Raw genomic sequence first — 17,597 nt, forward strand, 5'->3', positions numbered from 1 at the left:
ACCAAAACTCTTGGGGATGTTTGAAAGGCAGGGATTGTTGTCTAACTATACAGTTTCCTAAACTGGGCCAACCAACGAGCACCTCAATGAACCCCTTCCTTCTGCAACAGGACGCAGGAGGCAGCACTGGCAAAATTTTGCCCTGAAGTGCAGAGCACATGTCATAAATTTTCTTTGCCAGTATATTTGTAAAGTCAAGTGCACCAGTGCTATCTTGAACATCATGATGTATGTCTCTGAGCATTACAGGTACATAACTCCATTTCATATCAAGATCAATGAGCTTGTAAATTTTGCAGTTAGTTTTGGATATCCTCTTAGAACCTATGGTCTGTCATGTGTGCAGCTTGACTTCTTCCCCAAGACAAGCAGCTAAAGCACCAGGATATTTGGTATAGCTAGAAGGAAATATTAATTAAAGGTTCTGGTCTTGAAATCTACATTTGTAATGATGTCTCTGTCTGTCATGTGTATCCTGCCCTTGTACCTGAGCACAGCTGTACACAAATACATCCTCCTATTTTTTAAGGCAGAAAAGTTGGAAGAGGCTGAATGTTACACAGCCCGGAAACACCTTCAGTGTAGTTTGCACCTGCTATTTTCAGGAGCAGAGACTGAAAAAACAATAATACTGTCTCTGGCTTTGAGATCTCAAAATTGTGAATGACATTTTAGTGCTTGTAACTGCTGTCGGTCTGGTGGGAGAACTCAGAAGCTGCTGATATAGCTTATAAGGGAAAGAGCATTGTATCTACAAAAAAAAAAAAAAAAAAGGTGTTTGGGGGTTACAGCAATATGTTGCTTTGGTAATACTTGAATTGATCAGTTTTACCATTATTCAAATACTTCACTTTTTAAAAGCTTTAAATCAAGTAAATTTTGGTCTTGAACAATGTGGCCTTAGTGGCTGTTTATCAGCCACTTGTGAATATGCATACTGCAGAAGCTAAACTGTGGCATTTTTCATTTTAAGGTGAAATTGAATGACCTGAAAATGGATTCATCTTCTCCTGTGTTACCAGCAACCATTTTAGAACAAACTGCCTTGCGGCTAGGATGCAGTCCTGCAGACAAGAAACTTGCTTTTCACTTAGATGAAGAAGATGAGTTAAAGCATCTTCGTGAATGTTTCTGTATCCCAAAAGTCAAGGATCTGCCTCCAAGTGAGAATTATAATTAGAAAGGAAGTGGGGGGAAAGGGAGGGGTTTCACATCTTTAGCATGTGTTTATCACAAATCTTTGGAAATCATTGTCACTTATGAGATAATTGGGCAATTGCAGTCATATCTGAGCACAGTATGTCCCTGGTGTTGCTAAATCAATCCATCAACTTATTCTAGCACCAAAAGCTTTATGCTCTCATTTCCTTCCTGAATAAAATGCGAGGATATGGTACTTACATGGTGCTTATGCTGTCAGTCAGCTGCTTTGAACAATATAGTGGCTGATTGAAAATTATAGGCAGAAGCATTTCTATTTAATGGTTTGAAATGGCAATGTTGCTTACAATAGTTCAGAGCAGTTGCTTCCTTCATATAATATAGTTTGGTGTTATCTACCTAGTTATATTTTTTAAGTTAATGAAAGAGATGATACATATATTAACATTTATGCCTTATTGCTGGTAGTAGAAATGATTTTTGTCCTGAGGCCAAATAGAAGACTGGGCCTCAGAACGAATAATTGATCTGAGCAAATAATTCATAATAAACCCTTTTATTTGAAGATCTTTCCCACTTTCCTCATGATTGCCTGCAAGTAGATAACTGCACATTTATTCAATGTAGCCATGCAAAGTGATTCTTGAATTTTTTTTCTGCTTTATTCCTTATCTGTCAGTTGTTTCAAGGAGCCTGTTTCATGCCTGGGTGTGTTATGCGGGCAGGAGGGGTGCATGGGATGGCTGGCATTATGGGAGGGAAGCATTTGCTTTGGTTTAGCATCCCCAGCCCAGCAAAAGTACAGAAAGTTTCCATGTTTTTTTTTTTGTACCTGATGCTGCTGTGTCTGGCCAAAACCATGCAGGGAAACCCAGTGGGAGCACCCACCTACGGAGCCAGCATGGCTGTTCTCCTGCTTTCCAAGTCTTGTCTGGGTTTACTTTCAGGTCATGTGTCAAATACATGGGGAGCAAAAGCTATGTGATACCTCTGTGACAGTTTTTAATTATTTCCTTTCAACCTCCTTTATTGTTTTTCAATTTCTATAATATTTAGATCCAAAGACTGATGATGTTTTGTAGGGGGTTTTTTTGTTTGCTTGTTTGTTTGTTTTTCCCTACAGTTACTATAATGGTTAGTGCGGAGAATATGGGTATGTAAGTTTCAGTGAAGGTAAGCAGTCTACAAAGTAGTACCAGTCAAACAGCACGCAGAACCTACCATTCCTGTGTTCCCAAAATGAGGGGGTTTATTCCTCCTCATTTTCCCCTGTCTTTCTTTTCTGTGCTTTGGCTGTCATCAGGAGCAGCTTCCCTGCTGAAAAACGTCAGGAGGGTAAATATATACGTATTTACATTGTGTCTATACCATAGAGACAGATCTCCTATGACATTTATCTGAGCACAGGAGCTAGACAACATGCTTCTGAAGATAAATGTCATTACAGATATTAGCCATCAAATATTCTTTATATATTTACATAAAACATTACAATAAGGTTTTAAAATGTGGCCTTACAAGCAGCAGACAAGAATATCCATAGGAAAGAACTGTAAGATGGTGTACATAAAAATATTTAGAAAGTCATCATAAGAGTTTAATTTCGTTATTAACTTACAAACTGTCACAGCTGTTTATTTATTGTATCAATCAAGTGGAAACCACTAGCAGACTAACTCCCTGGCAAATCTTTGAGGTTTTTCTGTGCAAGCATGAGGGACAAGGCTCAGGTGACAAAATAAGAAAAGATGATAGTAGAAGATTTAGAGAAATGTTTGGATCTCCTCTCTCTTCTCCAAGCTGACAACAATGTCTTTTTAATATTCTCTCATACATTGAAGGATGAAGGTAAGAATGACTGGATGATGGCAGTTGGGCACCAAATCACCAATCTGATTAAGGCTATGGCTTGTGCTTTGTCAGCTTGTAAATGAATAGAGCATCATTTGTATTTCTTGGGAATAAAAAGATACCCTGGTGTGGAAGTGTTGAGCTATATTTCCCTGAAGAGATAGTTAAAGGAAGTGGTTACCTGTATAAATCTGACTCTTGTTTGGAGGGCTTGAGATGGGGTATAGGAGGTTGTGAAAGAAGTGTTTTTTTATCCTTCAGCAAAGGATAGGACATGTATATGTATAAGCAGATTTAGTTCTTCCTTTCTGGATAGTAAAGACATTGATTTTTTTCCTTTTTTTTTTTTGACTGAATATTTCTGAAAATAAACTTGCTTTTTCTAGAAATTGTCTTTACTGTAGACAAATGGGTATAATCAGTATGCACAACAATGTATGCCATTAGATTTGACCAGTTTGCGCAAATCTGAGTAGGTGTGAAAATAATTTATAATGTATTTAATCTTAATGTAAATTGTTTTTTTTTTTTGTTTGTTTGTTTGTTTGTTTGTTTTTTTTAATTCAGGCTACTCTAAGGACACTTTTCAATAATTATCTCCTGTTTGTTTTACACTAGTCTTTATTTCATGAGTTGTGCTTATTTCCTATTTGACCTGCAATCTATATTGAAATATTCAATCACAGCTCCTCCAAAAAAAAAAAGGTTCAATACTGTAAGAAGTAAGGGTAAAGTAATTTGGGGAAAGACAAGTGCTAGTCTTTGTACAACAAATATGTTACTGTAAAGAATATCACAGTGACCAGGGAAATGTTGGAGCACAAAAATGTGCTGGTCAGGAGAAGCTGTGAAATGACAAAAATGCTACTAAAAACAAGCCTAGTTTGGAAAGCAGCAGTGGTCCAAAATGAGTCTTTTAACAATGTTAGAAAGAGGAAATTAAACTTTATTTCATGAAAAAGAGTACAGCCCTATATAGAGTTGATAACGTGAAAAAAGAATATCCAATGTAGCAGGCATATAAGCAGAAAAATACACTTTATCAAAGTTGCAATACTGTATCTCTCCAACAGTGACCCTGTGGAGAGGACTGTGGTGCAAGAAAAGATAACTTTTTTATAATTCCTTACTTGTTTTAATGCTTAATTGGAGCAAAAAGAGTATTTGTGAGATTAAGCTCCAAATACTTGAGCCAAGACCCTTCTGTCTGTTCCCAATGAGATAGTTTTATTGTGTTTTTTCATAGGAGAAGAACTGCTAATAGAACCGATCTAGGAACATGAATAATATTTATGCCTCTCTGTTTTCATTCATATTAGAATAGAAATGAAAAACAGACATAGCATCTGTAAAACAGATTAGGTTGAAATTGCTCTCTGACTTATGCTTTTTAAAAGCTTCAAAATCTTTAATTAAGAAATTACCCAAGTTGTCTATACTTCTGGAAAAAGTGTTTCTGGTGAAGTTCAGTAAGTTGGCAATTGTTAATGCAAAAGATAGTAAGAAATCTTTTCCAAGCATCCATTTTATTTTTCTGCAGTCCTAACATAAAATTTTCAGACATAAATGCAACCTTATATTCATTTCTAGCATATATCTTAACATGTACATTAATTTGCTCTTTCTTCTGAGGTATATCAATTGTATTTACAGAAAATATTACTGTTAGCTTTTGGGGTATTGTAAGCATAGGTATAGATGAATGCAAATTAATTGCTACTTCTAGTAGGTCATCATCACTTGTCCCTCCAAGAATCTCTAACATGACAAATAATAGAAAAAGACAATGTTTGTATTGATAGATGATGCCATGGGGTAATTAGATTGTTCAGAATCTCACTAGAGCTAGTATTTATGAATTTCTAAGGCCTTGCTTTTCTCCTAATCATTGAAAGGATTTGTCAACATAGTTTTCCTCCTCCTCCTCAGGTAATGATGATGACATGAAGTGCAGCCCACAATATATGCTGACAAGACAAGAACTTCTGATATTGCCTTGAAATATTCTGTGCAATGACTACATTTTTCTAAATAGTGATTTAATCATGCAGGGAGAACTTACGTGAAAGACACAGATTTACCTTTTATGCAAATTATTAAATTGCATAAATTAATGCAATTTATTTAAAAATGTATATTATTAAATGCAAAATTCAAGTAATTTCACAACTCAGTGTAGGAATGCAATGATGATGGAAGAAAAGTGTTCAGGAAAATGCTCCTTATTCATTCACCGTTTGTTACAGACCTGACAAAATCAGTGCCAGAGGCTGCTTCCCAAGCAGCCCCAGGGGACCTGGGGATTTGATGCTGCCTGAACTCAGGTTAGCTCCAGAACAGGTGCAAGTGGACTCAGCCGAAAACTGCAGAAGGATGAGGGGAATAATTTCTTGCAAATTTCCAGTTGTCCTCCTTAGATCCTTTTGCAGGGTCACCTGAGTGGTCTCTATGGAGGAAGGTCAGGATGTGGCACTTCAGTTCACATGTGAGGACCATGAAGTCCCAGGGACACGTGGAGTGGGTAGAACTCTGGGTGGTGGCACACGTGTGCATGTGGACACGTGCTGTCCCTCCTGTGCTCACACCCCTGTGTGTGTTATTTCTGTGATTTCCCTCCACAGCTGATCTGGGCCTGGTGAATGGAGAAGAAAGCTGCATATACTTTGCTGGGAATTCTCTTGGGCTCCAGCCAAGGCAAGTGAAAACTTACTTGGATGAAGAACTGGACAAGTGGGCTCGAATGTGAGTACACCATGGAATATAAGAGGTACTAACCCATGCTTCAAATGAGCACTTCTTTTTATTTTGGGATCTGCCTTGGAAATGTGTGAATAGAAGAATAGTGTGTTAAAACCACTGCAGCCCAGCAGTAAAACATGTTCGGTGTTTCCCTAGCACTATTTATGTCTCCTTGTAAAGGTATGAGCCATAAAACAGACAAAGAGAAACTTCCAGCTGCTATAACCTGTGCTGTGCATAAATGCTCTGCTTTGGCTCATCTGGGGGACCTGCACAGATTAACCATCCCCATCCAATTGCTACATGTGCTTATACACAAGATACAAACTCATTTGGTTGCTGTTGCTTGCTAATGAATATGATTCAGTTTCAGACCCCATGATTTTCTAATTAGTATTTTTAACTGCATGTGATTCACTCTGCAGGCCTTGCAATGGGCAGTCCATTGGAATAGCACCTCACGCAGGTGGTGTTACTACCAGTGCTGGCAGGTTTTTGGCTCCTCTTAAACGGGGTCTCTGCCTGACAACTTCATTTTATTTAGAAAGCAAGCCTGTCTTCTCAGTTACATCCTGGAGAGGAACTGAGTGGTTTGCAACAAGCTCTGCCAAACAGACGCGATGTAAGAGAGACAGGAGGACAAAGGAGAGACAACTTTCAGCATTGCAGGAAAGGGGCATAGGCATCATAGGAAATGGGAAGCTTTTAATATACAGGGAGGAAAAAAAAGTGCGTGTTTTTTTGTTTTGTTTTTTTTTTTTTAATTATTATTATACTTGGTTTCCATAGAGTTTGTGCTTTGAGGTGCCCAGTACCTGCTTGAGCACCTGGTGCAGGGATGAGTAAAGAAAAAGATAAATAAAAACCATGGAGCTGAAGATGGGAAAGGAAAATGACATCCAGATGAATGAGTGAGCTGGGAGAGAGACAAACACTTTCATAGGGTACATTATATGTGTGAAACAGATGTGGTTTCATGGTGAGAGAGCAGAGGAAATATGGGAAGGCAGAAGAGGGAAAAACTAATTCTGCTGACTAGGCAGCCTTGTTTCAGTAGAAATGGTCTAGATGAGGGCTTCACAATGTAAATATGCAAGCTCTGTAGCTGCTCTTTCACTTGTTAATATATGAACACTGTGGGTTAATAAAAATAGTTTACTGTTTCCTGTTTGTTACTTGTATTCTTATAAGTGAGACAGTTGAGAATGAATATGAACTTTGGGAAGTAATTGTTCTTCCTGGTTATTCATTCAGCATGGTGCTGCAGTTTGTCCAGTCTTTTGAAAAAATGGCAATCCTGCCCATTCCTGTCTGGTTAACCTACTTTAGCAAGAAAACAGGTGAGCTCTTTCAAAAGGTGAAAGTCAGTGCTCTTAGCTGTTAATGATGCAGTTGGAGTGCAAACATATTTCAGCTCCTTCACTCCACCTTTTCACTGGTTCACTTCCATTCTTATGTTTGTCTTTGCAACAGGAAAGGATTTTTTTTTTTTTTTCTCAGTGATTAAAAAATAACAAAAGAAAAAGGTAGGCATCGTATTTCTCCAGAAGATCAAAAGTGCCTCCAGCAGCTGTATCTAAGGGGGAAGTATGGCTGAACATGACTTCAAGCCATCAGAAGAGAGGAAGCAAATATAGAAACGTTGTTTGATAAAAAATACAGCTTGGCCCCAAACACCTTACCTAGAATAAATCAGGCAGTTTAAAAACAAACAAAACCCCTAACCAAACAGACTCAAAACACAAGACAAACAGAAATTGAAATAAAAAAAACCCTGGAACAAATATTCAGCTAGTTGCAGGTGCATCTAATCAACTGAGAAAGTCAGGGTAAAGTCAAGCCTAATTTGAGCAGAGCAAGATAGGATGCTGGGGACTCCAAAGGAACAGGTGTTTGGAGATGTAGAAATGAGTACTTTTATTCCAGGTACCAAGAACAACTTAGCAAAATCTAGTCTAAGGTAGTAGCTGTTATCAGCAGAAGCATGTTCAATGGCTCATGTGTTGGCAGTGTGGAATTTACTGCCTGTGGTTTAGATAAATAAGTAGTGAAAGTCTAAGAAATTGCATGCAAATGAGGTGCATCCTTCAAGTCAGCAATGATAGAGATTCTGGCTTTCTTATAAATTGGTTTATTGCATTTTCTGGTTTTTGTGTCTTGGGACTCATCCGAAATAGCCACTAGTCTATTTAAGCAGTTTTTGCTGCTTCTAATTAATGGTGAGAGTGAAAAAGAAGAATATGCAGTAGCTGTGGTCAAGGGCAGGGAAGCTTGTAGATTCAGCTCTGTGTAGTGGTGGCAATTAATTAGGGAAAGGCCTGGAGAGAAAAAGGCCTTCTCATGCATTTCTTTTATTCCCTCTTACAATTCACTACTGCCCCTTCTACCTGGGCCCAGCTTTAAATGGTGGGCTATAGCTTTCTTCTCTTACATCATCGTCCTCACATATATTTTCTGGTTTGGTATTCTTAATCCTTTTCTTTTTTTTTTCTTTTTTTCCTTTTTTTTTTAGATCTAAAAGACCAAAGTTCAAGTGACTTGCTGGGGTGGAGAAAGGCCTGTAGGTGCTTTGTCGTGTCCTGTTTTGCCTTTCCCCCACCAGAACTGTTTGATGTATTTTATAGAATCATTATTGCATGCAAACATACTTGCTTCAGTGGGCAATGTATCTTACATTGAATAACTCATTAAAGTGGACTATTAAACAGAAGGGAGTCTGTCATAGCTGGTTGTTATGCCCTTGTGAGGGGCTATTGGGGTGATTGTGGAGTGGAGAACCTGCTGTGTGGAAACCTTGAGGATTAGAGTTGTTTAGCTGAGCAAAAATAAGACTGAAAGGAAAAATGATCTCTGTCAATGTGTTAAGGGGTAAACCTTCTGGGGGGGAGGGAAGGAGCCACTTATGTGAAATAACATGCTGGCACAATAAGTATAAACTAGGAATTAATAAATTGAGGCTAGAACAAAATATTTATATATATGCTTTTAAGCACTGAAGCAATCTGGCAACAAGCTTCTGATGTGAACACGGTAGACAAAACCTTCAAGTCTGTGGAAGGCTTTATAATAACATCTGAGGCAACAAAGACTGTTTTCACAGAGTTGAAAGTCATCTTTGGTTCTATGTGCTGAATTAATCCTGCAAGATATAACAGCCCTGCAAACAGGAGTGCAGCTGGTGGGGCTTGGTTATGTTCTGTTTGACAAGCCCACTTCTGCCATTCTGCAGAAGTCATGTCTGCATTGTACCTTTCATCAGGCTGTATGTCAGAGCTGTAAATGCCTGGTTTAATACCCTGAGATTTTTAGGTTTGCCTTCTATCTACTGCTTCAAAAAGTTCTTTTTTCTTTGGATATTATCTTCCTTTGTTTTTTCTGTTTCTTTGCTTGAAACCATGGTCAAACTTTAAAAGTCTGTGTTGGCTTATTAAATACCTTGCCTCAGTTTTGGCAAAGAAGCAAGAATAAAATTTCCACTTAAACAAGATTTGGATGAGCACAGAAGATTTCTGAAGCTGGCAATTAATTTAAATCCCTTTTCTCACCACCTTTGAAACTTTGGGATCATATCGGAAAATGTGTTTCTAGCTCCCCTAGCGAGCTTTAAATCAACAGTGAGTAAAATGTGGCATTGTGATTCCTTGCCAAACTGAAAAAAAAAAAAAAAGTAGTAACCGACTAAAAATTAATTTGGACAATGAAAAACTGTCACAGTAGCTTAATAAATAGTTCTGTTTGTATGAAGTTTTATGATTTGATGGGCCACATTTTGTATTCATTAATTTGGGTACCTTGACTCAAATCTCTCTTGCTACCTAGGGTGCAGTAGAAACAAAGTGAGACACAGGCTGCCCGTGTCTGAGGGGAATGCCAGAAGTGCTGCAGTTGTGTCTTTAAAGATTATTACCCCCATTGCCTACCAGAGCTGAGAGAGGGGTGGCATAATATACAGAGATATAAATTCTCTGAGGCAGAGAATAGAATTTTACAACCTAAGTGTAATATGATGTATTGTGCCGTCAGCAAAGTCTACAGAGTTTCATGTGATTAAAATAAAAAAAGTGTCCAAGAATATGCCTTTAACTACCATTTTAGCTGCAATAATTTTTGTCTCTTTGAATTTATATTGGCCATCAAGAGGGAAGCAGGCTGTAAGCTGTGTTATAATAATAATAATAATAATAATATGAATATGAATATGAATAACAATAAATGCTGGCTCTTCCTTCTTTCAATATACTTAAATTTGCATGTTTTCTTCTTAAAATAAGATATTCTCATAGCCAACGTATCATATCTGTTTTCACAATAACTTGGAAATTCGTTCTGAAATTTTGTTAATTCTGTGTGCTGGTAGAATGAGCTTTCATTAGTAAATTCCCATTAGAAGGACACTAATGGCTATAAAATCAGAGAATGTTAATGAAAGATAATCCCATAGGTAGTTAGGGCTTCTTTTTCCCATCTTATTATGTTTGGTATCCTCTTTCAGAAATACAGATCCCTTTGGGCTGGCAACCACAGAAAATCTTTGTGTTTTTTTTTATTTTTTTTATTTTTTAATTTAACAGTCTGTATTATCCCAAGTCCCTTGATCACTATATTACAGTTAAGAATAAGAAGGGAAATTAGCAATAAATGTCTTGCTGTTTGTGAAATATATATGACTGTCTTTAGGGAACACAGCTGTGTTATAGCTTATAAAAGGGAGGAACTTTTATCACTAATCCTGCCCCTTACCACGTTTTCTCTCCTACCCACCTACTGCCTTTATTTGTCATCTGTGTAATGTTCTTGTAAATGAGTGCTATTTCATACTGCCCGCTTTCTGCTATCAAAGTCTCATCAGAGAGCAATTCTAAAAGAGGGAGAAACAGTCAGCTAGTGTACCGTGACCTTATCCATATTAGGGTTTGGCATCCTCCTTGTCATCTGTATGGTGCTGGACTTGTCGAACATAGGGTCATCTGTATGGTGCTGGACTTTTTGAACATAGGGAAGTTATTTTATCTGTAAGAGCTGTTCAGTTGTACCTGTGCCCTTCTTCAGCTGCTGACCTAAACTAATGGTATTTTGCAAGGATGAGAGGTATGAAGTGGTTAATACAAATTGTGCTTTTTGGAGCAGTTCGTCTGTTCTTTAGGACTAGGACTGCTGTTCTTTTGGAAATATCCCTAGGAGGTGTGAATTAGACCCTAGTCAGTCAGAAAGGGTCTGACTATGAAATATTCAGGTAATTTGTGAGGGAGACAGAATGAAATGCTACCTGGGAGAGGAAAGTACAAGGTGGATAGGGAAAACTAATATTTTAAATGTGTCTCATACACCCTCCTTTCTCATGTCTTAATCTGCCAGATGTCCTCTAATGATTTTGAGTGAACATTGTGGGCCTATTCTTCTTTAGAAGATTTATTATTAGTTTGGTTTTCTTTTTTTTTCCCTTTTTTTTTTTTTTTTTAGGAGGAGAAGTTTTGTTTGTTTGTTTGTTTGGTTTTTTCTCTTATCACAGCCCTTAGAGCTTCTTATTTGCTCTCTACCCAGTTTTCTACTGGTTTTGACCCTGTTTTGAAACTGCTTCATATTTGGTTTGCCTCAACCCGCATGCAGCCTGGTATTTCTGACTCCACTAGTACCCTGTGGTGCTCAGCAAATACGAAAATCATCCAGTGTGAGATGGGAGCCCAGAACAATGTTCCCCTGGATTAGCAGCATTATTACTTTTCTCAGTCTGCCTTCATTTGCATTTAAATCTGTATGCTTCATCCTGCATGTTCAAGCATCTTTACAACTTTTGATTTATATATGCATGATGGCTATCTTAGGAGTTTACTTCTCTGTCACAATTGAAGCAAAAATTAGTTCAGAGCACTTAATCCAGAACCACATGTACATATCTGTCATTTTGGAGTAGTGATGTATTCAGGTTTAAGGTGACTCTCTGATTCACTGTAGACAGGAACAGTTTGCAGAATTAAGTTTTTAAACACTCTCTGTCAAACTCAAAAGCTTTATGGACACTTAGATCTAGAACAGTTTGGCAGGGAGAAGATAAGCAATAAGGCTTAGCAAGCAGCTCTGTTTGGGCAGGTACTTCCCCTGCATATGCATTAAGTACCTGCTGGTTTATGCAGAAGGGTGAGTTCAGACAGGAGATTCAGGAGGACAGAAACTGTTTCTGACAAGAAATACCTCCATCTGGAGTAAGGCAGTATTCCAGCCTACCATTCTCTGTATGATACAATGTTCAGGTAGAAATGCAGGTGGGGAAACTGCAGGGTGATCTTTGCTCTCTGTGGTTTATATGAGCTGGAGTTAGCAGGGTGCTGTCCTGCACTGGTCACCACCATGTCCTCTCCTGGTATGACCATTCTCGAAGTAATCTTGTACTCGGACAGCAACTTCAAGGGGACTTGTGAAAAAGTTATCATCTTTAATTTTGGGGGATTTCTAGAGTAATTCTTTGGGCAAAAATAGTTTTCAAGCAACCAAAAACCTGTCAGAAACCAACAAATTAATTACATTTCCTGTGATCTTTAGTGGCATGATGAAAGTGCTGTGCTCAGCTTAGGTGAGTCTCCTCCTCCTCCCTCCTCCAAAGGTAGGGTCTCCAAATCAGGTGCGTTTCTTAGAACTGATCCAGAGCATGTTTTCATCATTTGCCTCTTCCTTTTCAGAGGTGTTCATGGTCATTTCAATGGTCAGCGCCCATGGGTTTTGGCAGATGAGTGCATCCTGGACCTGATGGCTGAACTGGTTGGTAGGTGTGAACTGCTGGAGAAACTCTCTCTGGACAAGGAAACCAATTTGGGTTCTTTTCAGACTGAAAGTCCTGAAACTCTGTAACCCGAAATTAGTTCCTTGCATTCCGTTGTTTTAAAGTAGTTTTCCTGAGTGCCTTGTGCATGGAACAACACTTTACTTTAAGACTGCAAGCAATTTAAGAGATGAAAGTTTGCGATAATATATGAGCAAATGCAATATCCTAAAACTAAATGCAGCAAAGGGGTTTTTGGAGCATCATAAACCACTTTGTCTACACATGAAGTCCTCTTCAAGGGCACTTGGCACTATAGATTCTCAGTCACTCTTCTAAAAGTGAACCAATGAACTTTCACCTTTGAAAAATTATTTATATCTAGACAATCTCTGCTTTTCCTCCTTTCCCCACTGCTAAATCCAGTCTCATAATGGGAGCTGCTTATGTCAATGAAGCAGATAATTGGGGCAGAACCTGCTATTTGTAAGTACTCATTACTGTGCTCTACCCCTTGAGGAGTCTGCAGTGCTGCAGGACCTTGTCAGTAAATGCTTCTGGTTATTCTAGAGACTGAGAAGGAGCCCTGGAGACTTCTGTTGAATTCACCAGTCATAGAAGCAGTTGTGTGAGTCTGAATGCAAATTTCCTCCATCACCTCTTACTCAAACCTGTGTGTAGTTGCTGAAATAATCTTTCACTGTAATTTCCTTCAGAGCTGTTGCTGAGAGAATGGGGAAGAGAAATGATCTTGGCAGGGTGTCTCTCAGACTCTTTTTCTCCCCAACACTTAGAGCTCTTGTCAAGGCTAGGTTAGTAGATTATAGTGAGATTTGGCCAGTATTTCAATTTAGCTGTTGAAGGCAACTGTCTATACTGACTGTCAGAACTGAATTATCATGTGTTCATTTGTGCCATCACTAAGGAAAAATATTAGTGTTAAGTTGACCTACTGTACATGGGATATTATCTCATAATTTCTCTTTCAACTATAGGCAAGTGTTTAGTGACAAAGTTATGGTTTTTCTCCTTCAAGAGAAGCAAATGGGATCTGTACAACTGGAAACAGAGACGTTAAGGAATGTTTCATGACAACTTTATAAATAAAGTCACTTCCTGACTTCTTCATGAAATTTCCAAATAGCTAAAATACGGGACATTATTGTTGGAGCAGAATAAATATAAGAAAATATTGTTGTAGTGGGTCTATCCATAATGTCAGCACTAAGATATCACAAATATGAGCATGGCTACACCAGGCATCACTAGACAAGTGGTGCACAAAACAATTGCTCACCAGTCGCTGTTCTATGCTTAGCCCATCTCCGAGCAGCAATTGGCAGCTCCCGGCCAACTCCCTTCACTTTCTATACCGAGTGTGGCATACTGTGGTACAGAATACCCCTTTGGCTAGTTTGGGTCAGGTGTCCTGGCTGAGCTTCCTCCAGGCTTCCTGTGCCCCTCCTCACTGTCACAGTATGGGACACTGAAAAGTCCTTGATTAGGGTAAGATCTACTCAACAGCAACTAAAACATTGGTGTGTTATCAACATTATCCTCATACTAAATCCAAACCACAGACTGTACCAGCTACTAGGAAGAAAATTATCTCAGCCAAAACCAGGATGCTTTTCTTGCTTTCATTACACTCAAGGGCATGCTCAGTACTTTCATCCATTAACACAGAACATAAAAATGTGAGAATCTAAAAAGATAGAGGGTGTTGAAATGCTGAATGCAGGTGATTTAAGGATTTCTCTAGTTTGACCAATCTTTCCTGGCAAGTGGATGTTCTTGTTCTGGTAGGGTGTAACTGGTAAGCTGTGAGCAGATGGGGAAATGTAACTTGTCATGCAACCAGCCTGGTGCATAGTAAAGCCTTTTGAAATTGAAACCTTGAATTTAATTAAATGGAGGTCTGACAATTTCTCTTATGTCTTAATAGAATGGGAAAGTAGTCACACTAACACTACATACATTCAAGCACCTAAATTAGTAAAGTAACAAGGTAAAACCACCGATGCTTTTTACATAACCAGGAGAGAAAGCCAAGATAACCTGAAGGGCAGCTTGAAGTACCTGAGTTATCATCCTTCTCTGTAACACCTGTGAATGTTTGCCTCTGCAAAATGTGGGCCCCCATGAACTCCCCACAGGATGTTGGGGCAGGATAAACACTGACCTTCTGCAGGTGCTGGGGTTGGTTTAGCCTTAGCTTTAGGTTAAGAGTCACTGCAGAAAGCAGAGTTAGGTTGGACCTCTTTTGCCTTAGCCACCTGTCTTGTAGAGGATGTCAGCTCAGTGTGTATTATAATATTTCTTGAACTAAAAGGCATATAGGCATATTCTGGATGTAAGGAGAAGGAAATGAGAGCTTTGCTTAAACTTCATCAAATTGCTTGTCAGTCTCCTTATTTTTCGTTTCTTTTCCAAATTCTGTTGATACTGGTGCTTTTTTTTTTTTTTTAAATCACAATGGCCAGACTGCACGGACCTTATTATAATTTTGTTTATTTTAAATGAATATTTTAAAGTTCTTATAAAAATTATGGCTGAGGTCACCCTACCATTAACCTAATTTGCTTTTAAAATTTTTTACTGGGAAATGTTTCATAGCCTCATTGCTTTCCTGAAAAGTAAAGGGTGTGTCATCATTATTGGTTTGAATTTTATTCTCCAGGATTTTGGGGGCTTTGTTTAATTGAACTATAAAATGTGGTTTGGATTTAAATCTGGCCCTCAGATTTGCATTCCAACAGGGTTCTACTTGCATAATAGTCTCTTTTTTTTTTTTTTTTCAGGACTTAGATGAATGATTCTTAGTATGCAAATGAATTAATATTTCCCAAATAATGGATACATTGTAATAAATTCTGAATTTTAAAATTGTAGGGAATAGTGAAAAGGCTAAGAGAAGAAATGCAGGAAAGATATTATATTAAAATGCTTTCTTCCAATGCAGTATTTATGATTAAGTACTGTTTACCCCCAAGGTGTAATACTGAGTATGTATAAGTTGAATGACTTCTGAATTTCCTTTTTTAGTGATTTTTATGTAAGAACATAAGGAGAATTTTACCCTGTTTTTTATTCAATATTTAACATGCTATGGAGGAGAAGTAAAAATTGTCATTTCTCACTCTAAGTACTTGTAATAGTAAGTAAAAATTATTTGGTGGGATTTATTCAGGAATGGACTAAAGACTGTGAAAAATCTTTGTTCGTTTAATGGTTTATAGTGCTATAACACATTGCTTATTAAGTGCAGTCACATTTGGTTGTTCAGTGAAAGTTACAGTAGAAAATACATTGTGAAACGCCTCCACATTGTGGAGGCCAAAGCTTTTTTTCTGTGCTGACACTGAGTGGCACAACACGGTGATGGTAATCTCAGCTTCTCCTAGCAGACTTTATCAAAACATTGCAACCTTGGCAGGATCTCCTTCCAATGGAACAAAATTACTGTATGGCTGCTGCTGTACAATGAGCTTGAGCAGGTCTCTGTTGAGGGAAGACTGAATGCTAGGCAGATTTGTAGTGACTTTGAGTGATATGGTTTATTTGCAATAACCAAAATGTTTTCAGAATTGGAGCCTTTAGCATTTTTACAGTCATTTGACAAAATGCTTTTTACTTACTCTGATGAGGTTCAGGCTCCCACTACAGCCAGAGAGAAGAAGGATGGTAGTGTCTGCCTAACACAATCATAATTGTCTCTGAAGTTGTACTTTGCAAATGCTGCTTCCTTTTATTAAAGAGGAGATTTATCAAGCAGAACATACAGGTTTTAGCCTGGCTTGGAGATACTGTATACAGTTAGGAAATAAAGAAAGCAAACATAATTTTGTCTCTTGTGTGCTGGGTCTTTGAATATTGTAATAGGTTAATTGGATCATAGAAAGGTTGTTTTCTGAAATGCAGTGCAGGTTATAGAGGATAACAGTTTTCCAATGACACAGATGAGGTTTCTTTTGTGGGCATGAAATTCAATAATGGAAAACTTTTAATAAATATATAATTTATGGAAGACCAAGACTTACATGACAAATGTAGTGTCATATTTAATTTGAGATGCTAGCATGTAGCTAAAAGTGATTTGCAGATTAACCATTTGTTTTATACAGAAACAGTACAGCAGGCAGAGGATTGCTTGTGCAGAATTTGCTATGAAAGCCACAGATTTCATGGAAGGAACAGAGGGAGAACTAAGAACCATTTCCTGATGCTATCCTGTTTTTTCAGCCTCAAGAGTTCCACAGAAATATTAAGATTGCAAATAGTATTGTTTTGAGTTGCAATCACTCTCTCTAGCTGTCTTCTATATTTGCAATAGAGCAGCCACAAGGTGACCTCTTCAAGCAGCATGGAGCCTGCAGATGCAGTGCTGTCACAAGGAAGAAAAGAAAGCAAAGGAGAGGAGTTTAAATGAGGAAAAGAACTTATTTTTTTCATATGAATAACTAGTTCTAACTGTACTTCTTCCAACAAACCTGATGATGCTCCTGCTATCTGAAGGAGGGAACTTATTCACGACATCTCTTTTTCTTCCTGATTCATCCCCTGGACAGGTCTTCTGGAGTCACTAACAGCTATTGAGAAATCTTTGTCGAATACTTGGAGATTTTGGCAACACACAAAAAAAAAGCCCATGAATACCTTAGTCAGAATCATTCTTGGTTTTTCCTGTGGTGGCAGAAGCTGAGGCCTGCTTAGGAAGGATTTATGAATAAACTGTTCTTGATTACAGATTTTCATTTTCTTTGGCTATATTTGCTTGTAATGAGTTCAGCCCATGATTATGACTTTTTTTCTAGCTGACAAGTAATAACTCCATTAACCTAAGCTTGGCGATATGGTGAGAGTATCTTGGTGCTTTTGCTCCCTTTCCCCCTTGATGGCTGGGACCTTGTGTGCCCTCCAAAGCAGGGACAGGAGAAACCCAGGATTTGCCTTTCCATTTCTTGTGGCTCCCCTTGCCTTTTTTACCCCAACATCATGTTTTCTTTTCCTCTTTATTGATCTCAAGGGTGGCTGCTACCCTCCCCACCTGCTTACAGTTGTCTTCATCATCTTGTCTCCAACCTCTTTCCAC

General features: G+C 38.2%; 1 protein-coding gene across 2 annotated transcripts in view; it reads left to right on the top strand.

Annotated features, from left to right (window-relative positions):
- Positions 1-17,597, top strand: part of KYNU (kynureninase) — a 57,706-nt gene that overhangs the window by 4,991 nt on the left and 35,118 nt on the right. For both annotated transcript variants that reach the window (XM_061445180.1, XM_061445188.1), the window contains exons 2-4: positions 974-1,163; positions 5,634-5,754; positions 12,426-12,508. In XM_061445180.1, coding sequence (XP_061301164.1) covers positions 995-1,163; positions 5,634-5,754; positions 12,426-12,508 — 373 coding nt within the window. In that variant the 5' untranslated portion in view covers positions 974-994. The remainder of the gene's footprint in view (positions 1-973; positions 1,164-5,633; positions 5,755-12,425; positions 12,509-17,597) is intronic.

The sequence above is a fragment of the Pezoporus flaviventris genome, unplaced genomic scaffold, assembly GCF_033815535.1.
Source record: "Pezoporus flaviventris isolate CSIRO_AGI_PZ_B2104156 unplaced genomic scaffold, CSIRO_AGI_Pfla_v1 ptg000001l, whole genome shotgun sequence".
NCBI lineage: Eukaryota > Metazoa > Chordata > Aves > Psittaciformes > Psittacidae > Pezoporus > Pezoporus flaviventris.